Source organism: Balaenoptera physalus, assembly GCF_965194825.1.
Source record: "Balaenoptera physalus genome assembly, chromosome: 7".
In the NCBI taxonomy this organism is placed as follows: Eukaryota; Metazoa; Chordata; class Mammalia; order Artiodactyla; family Balaenopteridae; genus Balaenoptera; species Balaenoptera physalus.
The window spans coordinates 82675010-82696535 of NC_138886.1; the positions used below are offsets into that span (position 1 = coordinate 82675010).

The 21526-nt window shown below is 38.0% G+C and overlaps 1 protein-coding gene and 1 pseudogene across 10 annotated transcripts in view; one reads left to right on the plus strand and one right to left on the minus strand.

Annotated features, from left to right (window-relative positions):
* The window catches only part of KIF27 (kinesin family member 27), a 95433-nt gene that overhangs the window by 43869 nt on the left and 30038 nt on the right, over positions 1-21526 (minus strand). For all 9 annotated transcript variants that reach the window (XM_082469591.1, XM_082469586.1, XM_082469584.1 and 6 more), the window contains 5 exons: positions 14823-14992; positions 14252-14355; positions 12454-12609; positions 9461-9666; positions 3169-3366 (listed from right to left, as the gene is read on the minus strand). In XM_082469591.1, coding sequence (XP_082325717.1) covers positions 3169-3366; positions 9461-9666; positions 12454-12609; positions 14252-14355; positions 14823-14992 — 834 coding nt within the window. The remainder of the gene's footprint in view (positions 1-3168; positions 3367-9460; positions 9667-12453; positions 12610-14251; positions 14356-14822; positions 14993-21526) is intronic.
* Positions 3375-8032, plus strand: LOC309664444 (heterogeneous nuclear ribonucleoprotein A1 pseudogene; annotated as a pseudogene). Its single transcript has one exon. The product of its transcript is annotated as a heterogeneous nuclear ribonucleoprotein A1 pseudogene (transcript).

Sequence of the window (21526 nt, forward strand, 5' to 3'; positions counted from 1 at the left end):
TTAAATTCATGTGGAATTTCAAGAGTCCTCAAATAGCCAAAACAATCCTGAAAAAGTACAAAGTTGGAGGACTTACTTCCCAAAATCTACTGCAAAGCTACTATAATCAAAACAGTGTGTACTTGCACAAGGATAGACATATAGACAAATGGAATAGAACTGAAAGTTTAGAAATAAATCCATAAATCTACAGCCAATTGGTTTTTGACAAGGGTACCAAGTCCATTCAACAGGGAAAGAATAGTCTTTTCAATAGATGGTGCTGGAACAACTGGATTTCCACATGCAAAAGAATGAAGATGGACCCCTACCTCACACCATATACAAAAATTAACTCAAAATGGACCAGGAACCTAAATATAAGAGCTAAAACCGTAAAACTCCAGAAGAAAACATAGGGGTAAATCCTTATGACCTTAGATTTGGCAACGGATTCTTAGATATGATACTAAAAGCACAAGCAACAAAAGGAAAAATAGATAAGTTGGAACTTCATAAAAAATGTAAAACTTTGGTGCATCAAAGAATATTATCAAGAAAATGTAAAGGGCTTCCCTGGTGGCTCAGTGGTTGAGAATCTGCCTGCCACATCAAAGAATATTATCAAGAAAATGTAAAGGGCTTCCCTGGTGGCTCAGTGGTTGAGAATCTGCCTGCCAATGCAGGGGACACGGGTTCGAGCCCTGGTCTGGGAAGATCCCACATGCCGTGGAGCAACTGGGCCCGTGAGCCACAACTACTGAGCCTGCGCGTCTGGAGCCTGTGCTCCGCAACAAGAGAGGCTGCGATAGTGAGAGGCCCGCACACCACGATGAAGAGTGGCCCCCGCTCGCCGCAACCAGAGAAAGCCCTCGCACAGAAACGAAGACCTAACACAGCCAAAAATAAATAAATAAACAAAATTTTTAAAAAAGAAAAGAAAATGTAAAGATAATCTACAGAATGGAAAAAAATATTTGGAAGTCATGTATCTGATAAAGTTTAATGTCCAGAATACATAATGAATTCCCACAACTCAACAACAAAGAGACAACCCAATTAAAAAGTAGACAAAGAACCTGAAAAGACATTTCTCCAAAGAAGATATACAAATGGGCAATAAGCACATGAAAAGATGTTCAATACCACTAGTCATTATGGAAATGAAAGTCAAAACCACAATGAGGTTCCACTTCACATGTACTTGGATGACTACAATAAAAAAGAAACAGAAAATGACAAGTGTTGATGAAGACGCAGAGAAATCAGACCCCTCATACATTGCTGGTGGGAATGTAAAATGGTGCTGCCACTATCAGAAACAGTTGGTGGTTCCTCAGAAAGCTAAGCATAGAATTAGCATATGACCCAGCAATTCCACACCTAGGTATTTCAATTCCAAATTGAAAGCAGGCACTTGAACAGTTACTTCCATGCAAATGTTTATCACAGCATTATTCAATAGCCAAAACGTGGAAACAATCCAAGTGTCTATAAGATAAATGCAGAAACAAAATGTTGTGTATGCATGCAATGGAATATTACCCAGCCATAAGAAGGAATGAAGTTCTGATATATACTACAACATGGCTGAACCTTGAAAACATGATGCTAAAGGAAAAAAGCCAGATACAGGGCAAATATTGTATGATTTCACTTTTATGAAATATCTAGGATAGGCAAATTCATAAAGAGAGAAGTAGATTAGGGTTACCAGGGGCTTGGTGGGGAAGAGGGGAAAGGGAATTATTGCTTAATGGTTACCAAGTGTTTATTTTTATTTATTTATTTTTGGCTGTGTTGGGTCTTCGTTTCTGTGCGAGGGCTTTCTCTAGGTGCAGCAAGCGGGGGCCACTCTTCATCGCGATGCGCGGGTCTCTCACCATCGTGGCCTCTCTTGTTGCGGAGCACAGGCTCCAGATGCGCAGGCTCAGTAGTTGTGGCTCACGGGCCTAGTTGCTCCGCGGCATGTGGGATCTTCCCAGACCAGGGCTCGAACTCGTGTCCCCTGCATTAGCAGGCAGATTCTCAAACACTGCGTCACCAGGGAAGGGAAGCCCCCTACCAAGTGTCCATTAAGGGTGATGAAAAAGTTTTGGAAAAAGACAGTGGTGATGGTTGCACAACACCGAATGTAATTAATGGCACTGAGCTATACGCTTAAACAAAGGTAAAATGGTCAATTTCATGTTATATTATTTTATAAAAATCAATAATGTAATATACCAAAACTCACTGTATGCTTTACATGGGTGAACTGTATGATATGTGAAGTATATCTCAATAAAGCTGATTAAAAAAAAAAAAGAATCAGTAATTTGGCTTAAATGCTCTTTTAAGTTCCCTTCCATCACTAAATTCTGTCATTTTTTTTTTTTTAAGGTCTGAGAATATATTATTTTCCAAAGTTTAAAATCTAGGAAATCTCCAATTATGTTCCAAACCTTGGGTCTGGCTTAACATTTGAACAGAACAGAGCCTGGTACACAGTGCTAGATAAGTGTTTGTTGTTATTATGATCATTATCATCCTTCTCTTCTTCAAAAGAGCCCTACTGAGGCAAGTATGATAAGGCCATCTTAGATAAGAATAAACAGACACAGAGAGGGTAAGTGATTTTCTCAGTAAATGATCTAGCCAGGAACAGAGAGAGTTGGGATTGAATACATGCAAGCCTGGCTCCAGAGCCCAGGCTGACACCACTAGTTCCTCCCCAGCCCAATCCATTCTATAGAACAGCTGGGCATACAGGTCTGATCACTTTTCTGCACACTATGAATGAAATGGTACCATTTTACCTTGTACTTTTTTCTATGCTGCCGCATGGACAATGCATGTCAAAGCACTTTGAAAATGGCAAATCCTATTCAAATGTTAGATATTTTTTTTAGAAAGTCAGCTTTATAAATTTGTGTTTTTGACAGCCTCAACTGAAGTTAAGATCCTAGTTAGAGAAATTATCACGGCACTTTCTTTTGGGAAGTCAAAGCCTTCAAGACAGTACTCAGAATTCAATAAATAGCTTTTACTATGTAGATCAACAAAGTTTTAAAGTGAATGAGGACAGCAGCCAAGGACAGGCCAAGGTCTGATACCTCACAAGCCAACTGAATCAAAACCTTGGTTACATTAGCTCTGAGACATTGAACATTTCATATTATGCTTAGCAGGAAAGTATGACAATATTACTTTGATTTTTTGTTGATCCCGCTTAATTTCTGCATCCAGTTGCTTCCTTTTCTCATTTTCTTCTTGAAGTCTTTTTTGCAGCTGCACCTTTTGATGTTTCATGTGATCTACATTCTGCTCTAGTTCATTAGCACGTTTCTCATTTTGGATCGACAGTGATGCCAATTTCTTACTATTTTGTTGCTTCTTCTGTAAGACCTGGGATCATATGGAATATTTCAAAATGAAAAACTGCACCTCTCATATCCCTCCAGTAAACTTAAACTTTTCATTTAATGACGCAGGTGGGCATTTTTGCCTAGATTTTAATTTATTCTTGATAGTTTCACAACTGTTTTCTACATTTCTACTTTTACAGTCAGGCAAATATCATAATTTTCACCAGATATAAAGAATAATGAGACTTCCTGGTGCCGACAGCCAAACAGAACAAAATTGACATTGTTGCTTTTTTTATTGTTTTAATTTTAAAATATTTTATGTACATAATAAAAATTAAAACAATACAAAACTAAACTTATAATTAAAAAGACTCTTCTCTCAGACGCCTAATCTACCTGTCCTGTTTCCTGAAATAAAATTACCAATTTCTTAAATATTCCTTGAGAAATAATTTATATGCACATAAGTAACTTTATATTCTAGGTAGACTATTCTCCACCTCCCCTTTTTTTCTGTTTAACGTATCTTGGAGGTGTTTTCTCATAGATTTGTTCTTTCTATATGACTGCATAGTATTCCACTGTGCTCATCTTTAATATCCAGCTGCAGCCTAAATCATTAATCCCTGAGTTAAGATGATCAGAAATGATACCATTTTCCCTGAGTGACCAACCATTGTAATTACTATTTTAATTACCTTAAATAAGGCTTTTCCTCTCTAGGTAAAGTTATCCATAGACAGCATTAAAATTTTTTGAAGAGTTTACTAATATAAAATACCAGAGTGTTTCAATTTAATCCTCATCAAACAAGCAAACATATATTAGATTTGTATGCTGTACTTTAGCATTGCACTAAGTAAGTACCTCTTACGTGACATAAAAAAGTTAAGGTGAAGTCATTTGTAAGTTATGCAGACTACAATTATTTCCTTTATCTTGGTGATAAATTGTTGACATAAACACATTTTGTTTTAATTAAACTAAGTATTCACAGAGGCATTGTAGCTTAGAGCAGCGCTACTCAAAATGTGGTCTGTGGACCGGTACCACTCACAGACTGTTGTCAGCCTGCACCATGAAGCACATTATTAGATTCAGCTGATGATGTTTTCATGCAAGACTCTGTTGATGAGAGAAGCTGTGCTCCCATTTACCTTTATCTCATTGCAGACCAATACTGAACAATCTGCAGATGGACTACTTCGAGTACTACTAGCTTGGAGGCCACAGGACTCTGCAGTTTCCCATGACTGGATTTGGACCCTGGCTTTGTCACTTATTTTTGACAGTATTGCAATAATGGAGCAAAAAATGTTAATACTAGAATTTTAGTGTCTTTTCCACATGATATTGAAAATATCAGTATAACTACTGATAATCTTATTTAAAAGTGAGATAGGTTGTCATTTGCACTTATTCCACAGATGCTCAAACGTGCACCTCTGTTAGCATTAAACAGAGCATATAATGCAGCATATAATGCTATATATATCTAAAGACAAAGAATACAGATTTTAGATTTTTTTAATTAAAACAAATTTTTTAAGTTTTAAAAACTAAAATAAATTCATTATACCAATAAAACCACTAGTATTTCAATATGTTAAAATGGTATGAAATGTTAGAGTACTGAAAACCATTATTATCATCACAATTATGTGACTCTGAGTTATTTTACCTTTGTAAACCTTAGCTTCCTCATTTGTAACAGTGTAAAAATACCCACTTCAAAGGATTAAATAATGATTAAATAATACATATAAAACATCTAGTATGTATATAGCACTTGGTAGACACTTAACTATCACACTTCTTCTCATCCCCACCACCTTATCATCTTTAGCATCCCCATCCCTATCAGTCATGCATGCATACGGCAAAGGCACAGAAATCTCTAAAACTACGTGGAACACTTCTTTCAGTCCTCCGGCTATGAGACGTTTCTTTTGAATTTAATTAAGTTCTTTCCTTTCCTCATCAGTACCCTCAGCAGAAAAAGATACACAACAAGAAACATGGAAAACAAAAAGAACATGATAATTCAAACCCTATTAATAATCTTTCATTTAATCTTTTAATCACAACCATAAAAATAATCTTTGCTAAATCCACACACAAGGCTTAAGCTATAGATTTATATGGTAAATATAATAACCTTCTTAGAAAAATAATAACTTTGGCTATTTCAAGAAAACTGGAAAAAACACAAACACGTGAAGATTAAACAATGTGCTACTAAACAGCCAATGGGTCAACAAAGAAATCAAAGGGAAATCAAAAAATACCTTGAGACAAATGAAAATGGAACCACAACTGTCCAAAATCTATGGGACACAAAAAAAGCAGTTTTAAGAAGGAAGTGTACAGTGATACAGGCCTTCCTCAAGAAACAAGAAAAATCTCAAATAAACAATCTAACATTACACCTAAAGGAACTAGAAAAAGAAGAACAAGCAAAGCCCAAAGTTAGTAGAAGAAAGGAAATAAAAAAGATCAGAGAAGAAACAAATGAAATAGAGACTAAAAAAAACAATAGAAAAGATCAGTGATACTAAGAGCTGGTTTTTTGAAAAGATAAATAAAATTGACAGACTCAGCAAGAAAAAAAGAGAGGGCTCAAATGAATAAAATCAGAAATGAAAGAGAAGTCACTACTGATACCACAGAAATACAGAGGATCATAAAAGAGTATGATCAGGGGCTTCCCTGGTGGCACAGTGGTTAAGAATCTGCCTGCCAATGCAGGGGACACGGATTCGAGCCCTGGTCTGGGAAGATCCCACATGCTGCGGAGCAACTAAACCCATGTGCCACAACTACTGAGCCTGAGCTCTAACCTGCGAGCTACAACTACTGAGCCCACGTGCCACACCTACTGAAGCCCGCACGCCTAGAGCCCATGCTCCGCAACAAGAGAAGCCACCGCAATGAGAAACCTGTGCACCACAACGAAGAGTAGCCCCCACTCACCGCAACTAGAGAAAGCCCGTGTGCAGCAATGAAGACCCAACGCAGCCAAAAAAAAAAAAAGAGTATGATCAACAATTATATACCAAAAAACTGGATAACCTAGAAGAAACGGATAAATTCCTAGATATACACAGTCTTCCAAGACTGAATCATGAAGAAATAGAAAATTTGAATAGACAGATTACCAGTAAAAGATCGGTTCTTACTTATTAATATTGAGTATAAGAATTACAATCAGAACTGAAGGTAGGATAACCTTTCTGCCCGTGGACGCCGCCGAGTAAGCACCATTGAAGTCTCCCCCCTCTACTGCTGTCGTGTCTAAGTCAGTTTCCCAAAGAGCCCGAACAGCTGCGGAAGCTCTTCATCAGATGTTTGAGCTTTGAAACAACTGATGAGAGTCTGAGGAGCCACTCTGAGCAATGGGGAACGCTCACAGACTGTATGGTAACGAGGGATCCAAACACCAGGCGCTCCAGAGGTTTCAGGTTTGTCACGTATGCCACTGTGGAGGAGGTGGATGCGGCCATGGATGCAGGGCCACACGAGGTGGATGGAAGAGTTGGGGAACCAAAGAGGGCCGTCTCAAGAGAAGATTCTCAAAGACCTGGCGCCCACTTAACCGTGAAAAAGATTTTTGTTGGTGGCATTAAAGAAGACACTGAAGAACATCACCTAAGAGATTATTTTGAACAGTGTGGGAAAACTGAAGTGATTGAAATCATGACTGAGGCAGTGGCAAAAACAGAGGCTTTGCTTTCATAACCTTTGATGACCATGACTCCGCAGACAAGACTGTCATTCAGAAATACCACACTGTGAATGGCCACAACTGTGAAGTAAGGAAAGCCCTACCTAAGCGAGAGATGGCTAGTGCTTCATCCAGCCAAAGAGGTCGAAGTGGTTCTGGAAACTTTGGTGGTGGTTGTGGAGGTGGTTTTGGTGGGAATGACAACTCTGGTCACGGAGGAAATTTCAGTGGTCGAGATGCCTGTGGTGGCAGCCGTGGTGGTGGGGGATATGGTGGCAGTGGGGATGGCGGTAATGGATTTGGTAATGACAGAAGCAATTTTGGAGGTGGCGGAAGCTACAATGATTTTGGCAATTACAACAATCTTCAAATTTTGGACCCATGAAAGGAGGAAACTTTGGAGGCAGAAGTTCTGGCCCCTATGGTGGTGGAGGCCAATACTTTGCCAAACTGTGAAACCAAGGTGACTATGGTAGTTCCAGCAGCAGCAGTAGCTATGACAGTGGCAGAAGGTTTTAATTACTGCCAGGAAACAAAGCTTAGCAGGAGAGGAGAGCCAGGGAAGTGACAGGGAAGCTACAGGTTACAACAGATTTGTGAACTCGACTAAGCACAGTGGTGGCAGGGCCTAGCTGCTACAAAGAAGACATGTTTTAGACAATACTCATGTGTATGGGCAAAAAAAAACTCAAGGGCTGTGTTTGTGACTAATTGTATAACAGGTTATTTTAGTTTCTGTTCTGTAGAAAGTGTAAAGCATTCCAACAAAGGGTTTTAATGTAGATTTTTTTTTTTTGCACTCATGCTGTTGATTGCTAAATGTAATGGTCTGATCATGACGCTGAATAAATGTCTTTAAAAAAAAAAAAAGAACTGAAGGTAGGATATAAACCTATGAAATTATAAATAAATTTCGAAATAATCATAAAGGAAAGCTCTTAATTGTTTTGTTCTACTAACGTTTTGTTAAAATGAGTACTTTGTTAGACGTCGCAGCCTTAACCTAACGGTCAAGAAATTAAAAAAAATTGATCGCAAGACTCTCTGAGGTGAATTGCTACGGGAAAATATGTATTCTGAAGGAAAGTGCAAAGTGTCAAGTCACGTTATTTTAACTTGGTGTTGACTTGAGAAGCTACTTAAGTAAACAAAAATTTTAATGGCGATGTGCAGATGTTTGAGATGGCATTAAAAACCCTTGAAGAAGGGACTTTTTTGCTCTGTTCACTTCTGCATCCCCGCCTAGAATAGGACCTGGCACACAGGAGGTGTGCGGTGAACACTTATCTTGTTGAAAGAAAATAACTGTGGCTGTTTCAAAAATAGATAACTAATGCTCTAACTAGGTTAACTACAATTCCATTCTATGTACAGTGGAAACAATATGAAAGCAATAGATTATGAATCAGGGACTTCCCTGGTGCTCCAGTGGTTGAGAATCCATATTGCAATGCAGGGGACGCTGGTTCGATCCCTGGTCAGGGAACTAAGAACCCACATGCCGTGGGGCAACTAACCCTGCATGCCACAACTACAGAACCCATGCACTCTGGAGCCCTCACACCACAATTACTGAGCCTGCACATTCTGGAGCCCACACGCCACAACTAGAGAGCCTGCACACCGCAACTAATGAGCCTGTGAGCTGGAGAGAAGCCTGCGCACCACAGTGAAGAGCCTGCATGCCACACGAAAGATCTCACATGCCGCAACTAAGACCCGACACAGTGAAAAAATAAATAAATAAATAAATAAAATAATTTAAAAAATAGATTATGAATCAAAAGAACTGGAAAAGGCATTTTAGTAAATTCATTATAAGCAAACTAACAAAGCACTCTGACTATACCAAAAGCATCTGGGAACAGCTTCATACACAAAATCTCTCTATAATGGAATATTTCTCAAAGAATAGAATTTTTTAACTGTAGCTATATTTGAGGTTATAGCAAAGTCCAGCATTAGGAAATTAAGAATAAGATGTAGTACTCAAAGTTATTAACCTTTCTTAAACCAATCAGTTATGATTTCAGAAAACTGTCTGAAACAGTTATCATATTTGTTGAGTGTCAAGAAAGTGCTATATACATACCAGATGTTTTATATATATTATTTAATCATTAGTTAATCTTTTATCCTTCAGAAAAGGACACTATTTCTGTGGTTATCTTTATTTCTCACCATGTGGTTTTTGATAAAAAGATTAAAATAATACACTTCCTGAATGAAGAAATATACTACCCAGACTAAAATTATGTAAACCCACCAGCATACTGGAAAAGAAAACTTACCATCCAGTTCCTCCCGCTAGTAAAAACTGAATCCTCTTTCTTTCCTAACTAGGTACAAGAATCCTCAAAATCAGGAAGCCTTAAATACGTTTTCTCAATTATATTTTTTAAATTACCTGGACTCTTAGCTTCGCAGCATCCATCTTCTTACGAAATTCCTTCTGTAATTTTACCTTCAAAGCAACATCAGAAAGATCTTTGTTTTCCAGTTCCTCTAGCTGCTTTTGCGTTTCAGTTAATTCCACTTTCGCCTGTTCTGCTTCATGTTCAAGTTTTGTTACTTTCAGAGAATACTGTTTGCTTACGGACTTGACATCATTACCTTCATAATAATAATAATAGTAATAACAATTATAAATTATGTTTAAAAACTAAGTAAAACACCAAAAACATAAAATTTCCCTACTCTTAAAAAGCTGGGCAGTAACTATTTAAGGCATAGCATTAAAAATCCAGCTGTCCCTCCCATCCCCATCAAACACAACTTGCCACCTGTCCTTTTAATAATTAGTTCCTCAATGACTGTCCCCATCTGGTGCCATTCTATCTTCTCCCTGGTTCATCTTTTGTTCTGAATTTGCAGTTTACCTTTGCTGGCATCAAACTTCAGTTAAAAGGTATTTGGGGTGACTCATTGGCCTCTTGCTTACTACACTTCGTCTTCCTACCACCCATAATCTATCTCCGAATTCTTTTCTTTTACTATTACGAAAATTTTTCAACATATCAAAAGTAGAGAAATAATATAATGAAAGTCCATCACCCAGATTCAAAAGTTATCAAGATTTTGCCACAGCTACTTCATCTATACCTTTTTTCTTCTTTAATTTACTTAAAAACTTTAAAGCAATCCCAGATATAATGTCATCACCTATGTATACTTCAATAAGCATCTAAACAGAATATGGAAATAACCAAAAAGTCATTATCACACCTAACAATGCTAATACCCACCAGTTCCTATTCAGACTTCCCCAACTGTCTCAAAATGTCTTTTACAATTAGTCTATTTTAATCACAATCCAAACAAGGTCACAGTACATCTTATTGTTATGTTTCTTAAGAACCCTTTAATATAGAGCTGGCCCCCTCTCCTTTTTCATTTCATTTGAACTTGTTAAATATAAATTTTTTAAATGCTTTTCTTATGAATATTTAGAACATAGAGAAAAACAGAATATAGATATTTCTATATCTCTTTTCATTCTAAGCCCAGCTACTGACCCTAAGAATTTGGTTCTGATTTATTCTGAATAGTCAACTGTCCTGAACCAGACTGGCAAACTAGTGGTGGTGGGAAGTAAGAGTCTAGAGGTCATGGGGTGAATAATCACCAGGACATGTTGTTATACTGGTATACTGTAAAGCTCTTAATTTTTTAATAAAGGGAGTTATTGAACTAAATGCACTGTAAGTTGTCTTCTGGCTCTACAATTCTATGATTTCAACTAACTTCAAAATACCTATGACAACAATGTTTTAATGAATCTATGACCCCATAAATTGTTTAACACGCCAATATTTTATGAACCACTAAGAAAAAAAAAAATACAGTACCAATTACACCATGACAAAATGCTAAAATGTCACTGATTTTTAAGATGCATCCTGATTTCAGAGATATTAAAATGTGAAAAAAGTGTGTATTAAAATTGATGAAATACAGTATAATTGTCATTGTTATTAATTTTGGCTGAAGTAGCTACTGTTTGGGGAAGTCTTCAGTGAGAGGACTTTGAAAAGTAAGTACACATTGACCCTTTTGCTAATCACCATTTCTAAGGGTCTTTAGGAAAGCTCCAAACTGCCCTTCATTCTAATGAACAAGAAGAGGACCTTCTCTGTTTAAGGTCAGGTATCCTCTATTTTAAGGCAACCAGGATGGGTATACCAGGCTACAAAAGTGTGCTTGTTTAGTTAGATATCCCATGGTGGGATAACCTATATGAAAGAAAATCGTTTATTTCAGAGTGGTAAATATCCTCAATTTCTACACTCACTATCCTAAAATCATGGGGATGGAGAAGCTATTTAAACCCCTAAACCATTTCCTAGATACTCCTAAGAGAGGTTTACTGGCATTGATCCTGCCTATGAGGAAGGAGAATGGTCAAAATCAAACATCTGGGATAACTGGAGCTGGGACGATGCATAGCCCATACACCACTAGGAATGAGAAAGGAAAACGCTTTGGACAGCAGCTAGAGGAGAGGAAGTTGAGAAAGGAGGACCGACAGCCAGAAAGCAAGCTTGCAGGAAAGAGGAGGGAGAGGCCAGGCAGGTTTCTCCTTGCTGGCAGAGGATTTGGGTCCCACAATTCGTGTAATTTGAGTGTGATTATAGTCTTGGGCTTGAAGAAGAGGAGGATAGTATTTCCTTCAGTTTCCCCAAATGTGACCAGAGTTGTTTTGCATTGAAACTGGGGGAAAGAAACGCTAGTGTGTCTTATTCCTTCAGTTCTTTACTGAATTTCAGAGTAGTCAAGGCTTACACTTTGAGTGTATTAGTGAGGGGAACCCAAAAAGCTTGAGATGTGCATTTTAGGGCAAGCCTAATGGAGTTGGAGGGTGAGGAGAGGATGTGGTACATATGCCCAACCTGGTAGATTAAGGGGAGGAGATGAAAGCCTGGCTCACTCAAGAGGACAGCTCTCCAGGACAAATCCTTATATCTTCAGAAAAACAAAAATTAGCTACATTTAATATATGAAGTTTATAATTAAGGTTAAAAATGAACTATCCAAGAAAATAAAGACTAATAATTTAAAATAAGTATTTACTAAAAATGAACTAGGAAAACATCTCAGACTTATCCCAGATGCCTAGTATAATGTTTCTAAAAAGTGGCAAAAAAACATTAAGTGCCATAGAGTTTCAGCACAACACAGAGTTCACACTGGTTAGAAAAATTCATAGATGAAACCAAATATAACAAAGTTCTTTAGATAATTAACCTCCACACACTGGCTCTAGAGCACACCCTGTTAGGCTGAATTCCAGGCTAACGTGGATAGTCCTGAGCATCAAAAATTAAAGTAAATGTTACAACATCAGAAGCAACTTTAGAAGCTTTTCTTTCTCATATAAGCAGGTTCACAGGATACTATTACCTGTTTTAATTAATTCTTTAATCAGATCTTCCTTCATCTTGATGTTGATAGTAAGTTCCCTCATTTTTTGTTTGGCTTCAGTAAGTATGAGTTCTGAATTCCTTAATTTTTGCAAATTCAACTCTTGACTCTCCTGGAGACATTCAATCTTTAAATCTTTAAAATAAAAGAAACAAAACTGAGAAATAAAACTATCTGCTCAGAAATATTTGACAGAAGTAGAGTTAAAAAAAAACAAAAGGCAGACACACAAGCAGTCTAGAGGTAACAGAGGAAGGGACAGACAGAAAGAGAAAAAAAAAAAAAGGAAAAAATACATGGCAATTGGGACTTTAGTTTCCCAGCTCATAGTGAGTTTTCCTTTCCTTAAAACATATGTATATGCTCTAGTCATATCCTGTAGGTTCTGATACAGTTTTTCATTACCCTTAGATATTCTGCAATTTGACTTTTCTTTAACCTGAGTTATTTAAGAAAGGTATAAAATCTCCAAATAGGAAGAGGTTTTAATTTTTTTCCTATTAACTCATAGTTTTACGGTAATCAGAGAATGTAGTCTCCCTCTACCCCAGGCTAATAAGAGTGTGGCCTCACACTGTTTGTTTCTGTCTTGTACCAGAACGTAAATCAATTACCTCACTCTTTTAGCTCAGCTGACATTTCTTTCACAGTGAGACTTCCTCAATGAAGGAGCTGGTGCACTGATTTACATCCTGACATTAAGTTTCTTACCTGGTTGTAGACCAGTAACAAACAGTGCAAGGATGGCTACTTGGGTGGCACTTCTCTACACTATTTATACATTTTAAAAATTTATCTCAATTTCATTTTTTAATATTACACGCATAAGCTCTTAAATTTATTTATTATTTATTTATTTATCTTTGGCTGCATTGGGTCTTCGTTGCTGCACGCAGGCTTTCTCTAGTTGCTGCGAGCGGGGGCTACTCTTCGTTGAGGTGAGCAGGCTTCTCATTGCGGTGGCTTCTCTTGTGGACCACGGGCTCTAGGCGTGCGGCCTTCAGTAGTTGTGGCAGGTGGGCTCAGTAGTTGTGGCTCACGGGCTCTAGAGCGCAGGCTCAGTAGTTGTGGTGTGTGGGCTTACTTGCTCTGCAGCATGTGGGATCTTCCCGGACCAGGGCTCGAACCCGTGTCCCCTGCATTGGCAGGTGGATTCTTAATCACTGTGCCACCAGGGAAGTCCCCCATAGGCTCTTAAAAAGATGCTATTTTCACAGTGTAGGACTTATCATGTTATTTATATTCTCTGTACTTTTACTCTTGGTGTTGTGACCACACATAGGCTAAGAGAAATGAGCTAAAATCTCCGCGTATACTTTTTGCAACATGAATGTCTTTTATGCTGTTTTTTGATGCATAAAAATTCTCGTCAATTGTGAACATTACAAGCACCCACTAGACTAAGTTGGCTCTAATGCCAAATATATCACTAATGGTAGGCATGGGTGCCAGTGAAGCAGTAAACAGCTAGTAAATTACTTAAGATGCATCTTAAAGAAGTCAAGAGTACAATGCATATCAACTCACGTTTGAATATAAAATCCCCATTCTGAGAGATTTAGCCTATAACTCTAGCTTGAATTGACTGGTGGAAAAACTGTTTTCATTAAGGAGTAAAAAAGGACGAAAAATCAGAGGTAGAGAGGAAAAGCCAGGAAAGCACTCCTAATCAAGTTCCCGTCTTGGAGAATTCCCAGATGCTTCTTAAATTATTGCCTGAGGAAAAAGAGAGGTGTCATAAATATTAGATCTAAAGTACTTGAGAAAGTCTGTGTACCTTCATTCTCCAATCTTGACTTTTGTGTTTGATCCTGAATATCATTCAGTTCAACAAGAGAACAAACAGAGCCTGGCTTTTGAATCCACAAGCAACCTTTATGTCTAAAAAAAAAATATCAGGATCAAAGGTAACTTGTCTGTTAGTGGTTTCTAATCTGCCCTCAAATGTTTCCCCCAAAATTATTCTTTAAATTATGATTAATATAAAATAAATGGAACTTACTAATATTCCACAAAATAAAAAGATATCCCCCACCACGTTGGACCCAGTGGAAAATTCATCATGCTTGTTGCCACCGTGGCAGCAGAATTAGGAAATCCAAAATCATTCTCTCTGAAAATTAAAATTCAACCACCATAAATGCTTTAAAGCAAAATTATTTTACAGTTGTTAGACTGACAACTTGTGTTCAAACACTGGTTTCATAACACATTAGTTGACAGTGCATGTAGCAAAAACCACTTACTCTCCTACTAAATGGAAAAAGATATAATGAAAAAAACCTACATCTGTATATATTAATTGCATCATGTAATTATGTTTATTAAATCAGTCTATATTAACATACCTAATTTCAGACTTCTCTTGGCCTTCTGACTCTTCATCATCACTGTTATCAGAAAACTGGCAGTGGAGGACTTCATCCTGCTCTTCTAAGTGACCCAGCAGCATCTGACTTCGTGTTCGAAATTCGGCAACTAGTCGATCCGGAGAGTATACAGAAGGACTTGTGTAGACCTTACAAGTGATTCCCCCACCCAACAACAAAAAACGTGATTTTTAAAGTGTCTGTTTTTATCCTATCACTCAAAATGTTTTTTAAAGAGGTTAGACAGGTACTCTTAAAATAGCCAATCACTGAAAATATACATTCCCCCCCCCGCCCACAAAAAAAGTCAAAATTCATTTCACAATACTATTGTGCCTCATGGACACACACTTCTTTCAGAATCTATACACAGCTCTTCCTCTTCTAGAAAGCTCGTATAGCTTCAGGCAAAATAGCACTCAAAGATGAAACCAAAAAGAGGCATGAGTGAAAACATCACAGCTCTTTTTTTTTTTTAATATATTTTTTTAAAGATTTATTATTTATTTATTTATTTATTTTTGGCTGCGTCGGGTCTTAGTTGCGGCATGCGGGATCTTCATTGAGGCACGCGGGATCTTTCATTGCGGCGTGTGTACTTCTCTCTAGTTGCGGCCTGTGGGTTTTCTCTTCTCTAGTTGTGGTGCGCAGGCTCCAGGGCGCATGGGCTCTGTAGCTGTGGTGCGCCGGCTCTAGTTGAGACGTTAGCTCAATAGTTGTGGCACGCAGGCTTAGTTGTCCCTCGGCATGTGGGATCTTAGTTCCCTGACCAGGCCCTGCACTGTAAAGCGGATTCTTTACCATTGGACCACCAGGGAAGTCCCAACATCACAGCTCTTAAACATAGCTCAGGCACTCCCCAACAAATGTGAAGCCCATACACAGTGTAATAGGAGACAACTGTTACCCACCCCACCGCAATCTTCCCAGTTCTGAACACTTGGAGAATTGCAGTGCTGCTAAGGATCTGCAATTCCCCTCTAATCCAAATCCCACCACATGAAGAAATCCAGAGTCACTACCACTCCTTCTGCCAGGGCAAAATATTCCCGATTTGGAAATTTGAATGTATCTATTCAGACTTTACATGTAGTAGTCAGGGAGAGCTGAATTAATGCTCTAAGTGACATTTAATATGTATCATGGGATAAATAGATTTTCATGGACTAGCCTGGAAACTTTCTAGATATTATTCTATTGGCCTTAAGTTCTCAAAAATTCACCTTGGAAAACAATGAATTAGATACTGCCTTTATACTTTTATTCTAGTTTCTGTTACCAAATATTTCCTTTTTAACCACTTCTCTATAACCAAACCTCAGGGTAATTTCTCAAAAAAGGTAAATAATAAGATCTTAGAGGAGACATTCAATTTATTAATATAAATCATTATAACCTATTAAAATTACTACATACAGTAGAATGTGTATATCACATGGTGTGAAGATTCAATTGACGTAGGTCCTTTACACACCGCCTCCCAGGAAAGCCAACCTGATACTGGATATTCCTTGATACTTGATTTTTGTGCCTCCACTGTTGGTCACCTAATAAGACCATCCGTCACATCAGCACCATGATGGATGGGGGGTAAAGTTTTCTAGGTGGCCTCCCAATTCTGGGGTACGGAGATTATTTAAAGAAGAACCAACTCAAGAAGTATTTATCTAACAAGCACATTGTACCTAGCATGGCCGTCTGCACCATAACCAACAGGATTCAAGGTTTCTCTTTGTTGGGGGTAGGGTTGGGGGCTGGGAGGAGGGCTTTATTTCAGGAGCAAATAAAACTTTTTGTTCAGAATCAAACTTTGTTCTCTGGGATTGTAACTTGCTTTAAAATTTTCTTTTTACAAAGAAAAGCAAATGACCCAGCTTAATAAGGAACACCAAATGGGTTCTGCCACAATGAGTAACATTCAGTAAATTAATTCCTTAACAGTCATTCCACCCAAAAGAATGGTTCTTAGCCCCTTCTGGCTCACCAAGCCTTCTATAATCTGGCCCCTTCCTACCTAAGTGTTGGGTCCTGCTTCTTTCAGTTGCTTCTGCACTCTCTGCTCCCAACAAAGAATATTTTTGCATTTTCAACCATACCCCAAGCAACACTGATCACAATGTAAGTACTCAGTAAGCTGAGTAATAATTCAGATAACTGAAGTGTATCCAACTAGAAGGCAATTTTTTTATTCTAGCCATTTTTTCCAAGAATTACATAGCAACAGGACTGGACAGAACTTTAAAGATTAGAGTTCAACTCATCCCATGTTTGACTCTCCTCTGTAATACTGCAAATTATCATTTAACCTCTGCTTAAACAAATTCACTGTGGGGACCTGCACAAGCCCTGAGACCTCTCATATTACTTTGACAGTTCTCACTAATAAATCCCTCTTTATATTGCCTTAGCACTGCTTCTCATTGGTCCTAGTTCTAGAGACAAAGTCTCATTGGTCCTAGTTCTAGAGACAAAGTCTAACAGTAATGAAGCCTTCAAATATTTGAAAGCAGTTATCATGTCTCCTCTGAATCAGACTAAATCTAGAGTTACTTCAGATTTTCTCCAAGGTCCTTCAGCAACTTGGTTGTTCTCCAAAAATAATCTACTTTGACTTAGGTGTTGTACCCAGACCTGAGCGTAATATTCTCAATCATCATACAATAAGATAATCTCTTCTCACTAGTGATGCATTTGGTTTTGTTTCATGAGATGTGTTGCAACTCATTTACCACAGATTGTGGCTTTCACATATTTAATTTTATAGTTGAATTTGAGAGTTCCATAAAGGTTCATAAGATGTAATTTGTCATTTTGCTACTGTGAAGTTGGTATGTTTTGCAGGAATGAGTGCTGGGCTGGCAAGGGAACCTGGTCAAAGCTCAGCAGACACATCTCACACAGCTCTGCTTCACCATGAGCAACAACCTATGCAAAGAAGTGATTAAAAAGCAAAACTAATTAATTATTTTGTGAGAAAAAAAATGGCCTTTGTGTGAAAGATAAAATCTTAATGAAAACTGAAAAGGCTGTTGACTTCAGTGTATGGGATTTAATGCATAAGAATTTTGTGACTCAATAAAAATGTAATTCATTCAGGAAAAACAGAAAAGATTTTACAGATATTTCCACTTTTGTGAGTTTGGAGATTCCAGAAGGTTTAAAAAAATATATCCCTTGGGACTTCCCCGGTGATCCAGTAGTAAAGAATCCACCTTCCAATGCAGGGGACGCGGGTTCGATCCCCGGTCAGGGAACTAAGATCCCACATGCCACAGGGCAACTAAGCCCGCATGCCACAACTACGGAGCTCTCGCACCTCAACGAGAGAGCCCACATGCCACAAACTACAGAGCCCATGCACCCTGGAGCCCGTGCACCACAACTAAAGAGAGAAAAACCCTCATGCCACAACTAGAGAGAAGCCTGTGTGCTGCAACGAGGAGCCCACGCACCGCAATGAAAAAAAAAGATCCCACGTGCCACAACTAAGACTCGAGGCAGCCAAAAGAAAAAAAAGAAAGAAAAAAAAAATCCCTTAAGAACATTTTTGTTGGTTTTCTTACTATACAATTATGTCAAGTACTGAAAGTGATATTATTTACCTATTGCTTTAATTTCCTTTTCATAATACAATATTTTATCAAATCTAAAATGTCATCAACTGTAAGACACACCATTATTTTTATACCAGCAAGAAAGAAAAAAGCTATCATCTATGACATACCATCAATTGTAAAACATATCCTACCACCAAAGATGATAAAGTGAAAAAAAAATGTGAGTCTTATAATCCATGAAAAATGGTAGCATCATCAGCATGTGTGGTATTATTTTAAACCTAAGTAAAGACTGGTACCACTTTGTAATTTTTTCCTTCCAAAGTGCCTTTTTGGTATGTACTGATATAACACTGGCGTTTGGCTTTAATTATATCATATTTACCACGTTAAGAAAATAGAAACCTCTGTTACATTTTTTTCCTTAAATTTAAATCTAGATTCAATTTTACATGAGTTTACATTAGATGAGTTTCTGGTATCTGTTGAGACAAATGAGTTTCTTTCTCGTTTTTCCTAATAATTTGGTAAATGATACTATTTAGTTGTGAGGGGCAATTCTTTAGGATTTCTACATAAGTAGATAAATCCTAAAATTCCACTTTGTAATTAAACTTTTTAGATTAAGAGATGGTTGCAAACAACTTAAATGTGCAACAATAGGAAAAAGTATACAATGGTATGTCCTTAGGATAAAATATTATTACCTGTCAAAATCATGATATAGAATATTTAATGACTGTCAAGCATTTGTGATACATTAAGTGACAAAAGCTAGCTACAAAAGTATATATATATGTTTTATATACATATAATATACCTTTAAAATAAATAAGATCTTTTCACTCTTTCCCTCCAATATGTACAAACAAGCATATAAGAAAATCAAACTCTTTACGCAATCAATTTAAAAACTAATTAAGCCACTGTTCCCCTTTTCCTTTGTAAGTATTTTAAGTCAAGGAAATATTTCCCTGTCAGACTATTTTTACTTCAAGAAAATATCTGAGCTAAATTCTAAAAGAAAATATTAGAGCTGGAAAATATTAGCTCAACTTCTGCCAAGGAGACAGAAATCCAGGAAAAAATGAAGTGGTGAAAGAATGAAATGACATTTCAGACGTCTTCTTTAGCTTAATTTAACTAGTTTTGGTATTTAATATGAAACGTTCCGCTCACTCTAGAACAATGGAACAGGAAACAGGACTTGAACAAGGCTTGGCAGGCTTTGTGTCTTTCCATGCAAGCCTTCATGTCTGCTGCAGTAACCAGTCCAAGCAAGAGTGGGGGCCAGGATTCCTGGACACACAATAGGAGCAAGAGAACTCTCAAAACTGCTGATCATATTACCTTTGCATTTTCTCCCTTTTCCCCTTCTTTTAGTGGCTAGAAGGGTTCTTTTGGGGTAGAAGGAAGATTTTAAAAACAAAACTAAGAATTTGCTAATTTGAATATATGTCCATCCATGGTGAAGGAAACAGCACTGGGAGTAAGTGTTGCCATTCCTCAGCATAATGCAGAGTCTCTCTGGTTGGGTCTTTTCCTTCCATGTCACAGCAATCTTTTGGCAAACTCACTGGTTCTTTCTTTCTGTTACATCTTAATCCCACTTGGTCATAAGGGAACTTTGAGATTACCTGTAACCACAGAGGAGCTACAAGTCTTATAGTGTATCTGCCCTCTCCTAAGCTATGGTAACCACACAATATGTTTTCCAAACCAAAACCCTTGAAAGTGAAAGGGGGCAATGAAACTAATTAAAATTAAAAAAATAATAATTTGCTAATTTGAAACAATAACTGTGTTAGTCTTTATTCCAGTCATGGCTGTTTCAGGTCTAAGCAAACAACTAGAGAACAGAGGGGCTTAGGGACCTCCCTAGTGGCACAGTGGTTAAGAATCCACCTGCCAGTGCAGGGGACATGGGTTTGAGCCCTGGTCTGGGAAGATCTCACATGCCGCGGAGCAACTAAACCCGTGTGCCACAACTGCTGAGCCTGCACTCTAGAGCCCAGGAGCCACAACTACTGAGCCCACGTGCCACAGCTACGAAAGCCTGCACACCTAGAGCCCGTGTTCCGCAACAAGAGAAGCCACCGCAATAAGAAGCCCGTGCACTGCAACGAACAGTAGCCCCCGCTCACTGCAACTAGAGAAAGCCCGTGCACAGCAACGAAGACCCAACACAGCCATAAATAAATAAATAAATTTATTTTTTAAAAAAAATCTTGGAAAAAAAAAAGGAACAGAGGGGCCTAACCCCTTCTCAAGAGACCATGGAGCTCTGTCTCCTCAAAGAATGTGTGTGTGTGCGGGTGTGTGAACGTCTAGTAAAAAGAGAAAGAAACAGAGACTGAGAGAAATAATAAATATGTCTAACTTTTATAATCAGAAAAAAATGTTGTTATTATTATAAAATAAAAGAATGAACAGAGGGACTTCCCTGGTGGCGCAGTAGTTAAGAATCTGCCTGCCAATGCAGGGAACACAGGTTTGAGCCCTAGTCAGGGAAGATCCCACATGCCGCGGAGCAACTAAGCCCGTGTGCCACAACTACACAGCCTGCGCTCTAGAGCCCACGAGCCACAACTACTGAGCCCACGTGCCACAACTACTGAAGCCCGTGCGCCTGGAGCCCGTGCTCCACAACAAGAGAAGCCACTTCAATGAGAAGCCCGCGCACTGCAACGAAGAGTAGCCCCCCCACTCGCCGCAACTAGAGAAAGCCCACATGCAGCAATGAAGACCCAACGTAGCCAAAAAAAATTTTTTTTAAAAAAACAAAGAATGAACAGAAACAGGAAATTCTTTCACATTACTAGCCAATAGTAAAAAAAATTTTTTTTAATATAGAAGACTTGATATATAATTAAGTTGAATTAATAGATATCCAATTTGAATCCTACAAAGATCTTATCTTTCTTCTCAAATGTTCTATGAAAATTTATCATGTATTCAACCAAGAAGAAAATGTCAATAACTCTAAAAAGTTTAACTGAAATTAATAGTAACGATGGTTTAAATTTTAAATCCAACCACTCAAAATTGAAAACTATAGAGGTAACAGTAGCATCTCTCCCACTCGCTCTGAGGGATGGAGCCTGGGACACAGTAGAGGCACCCCAT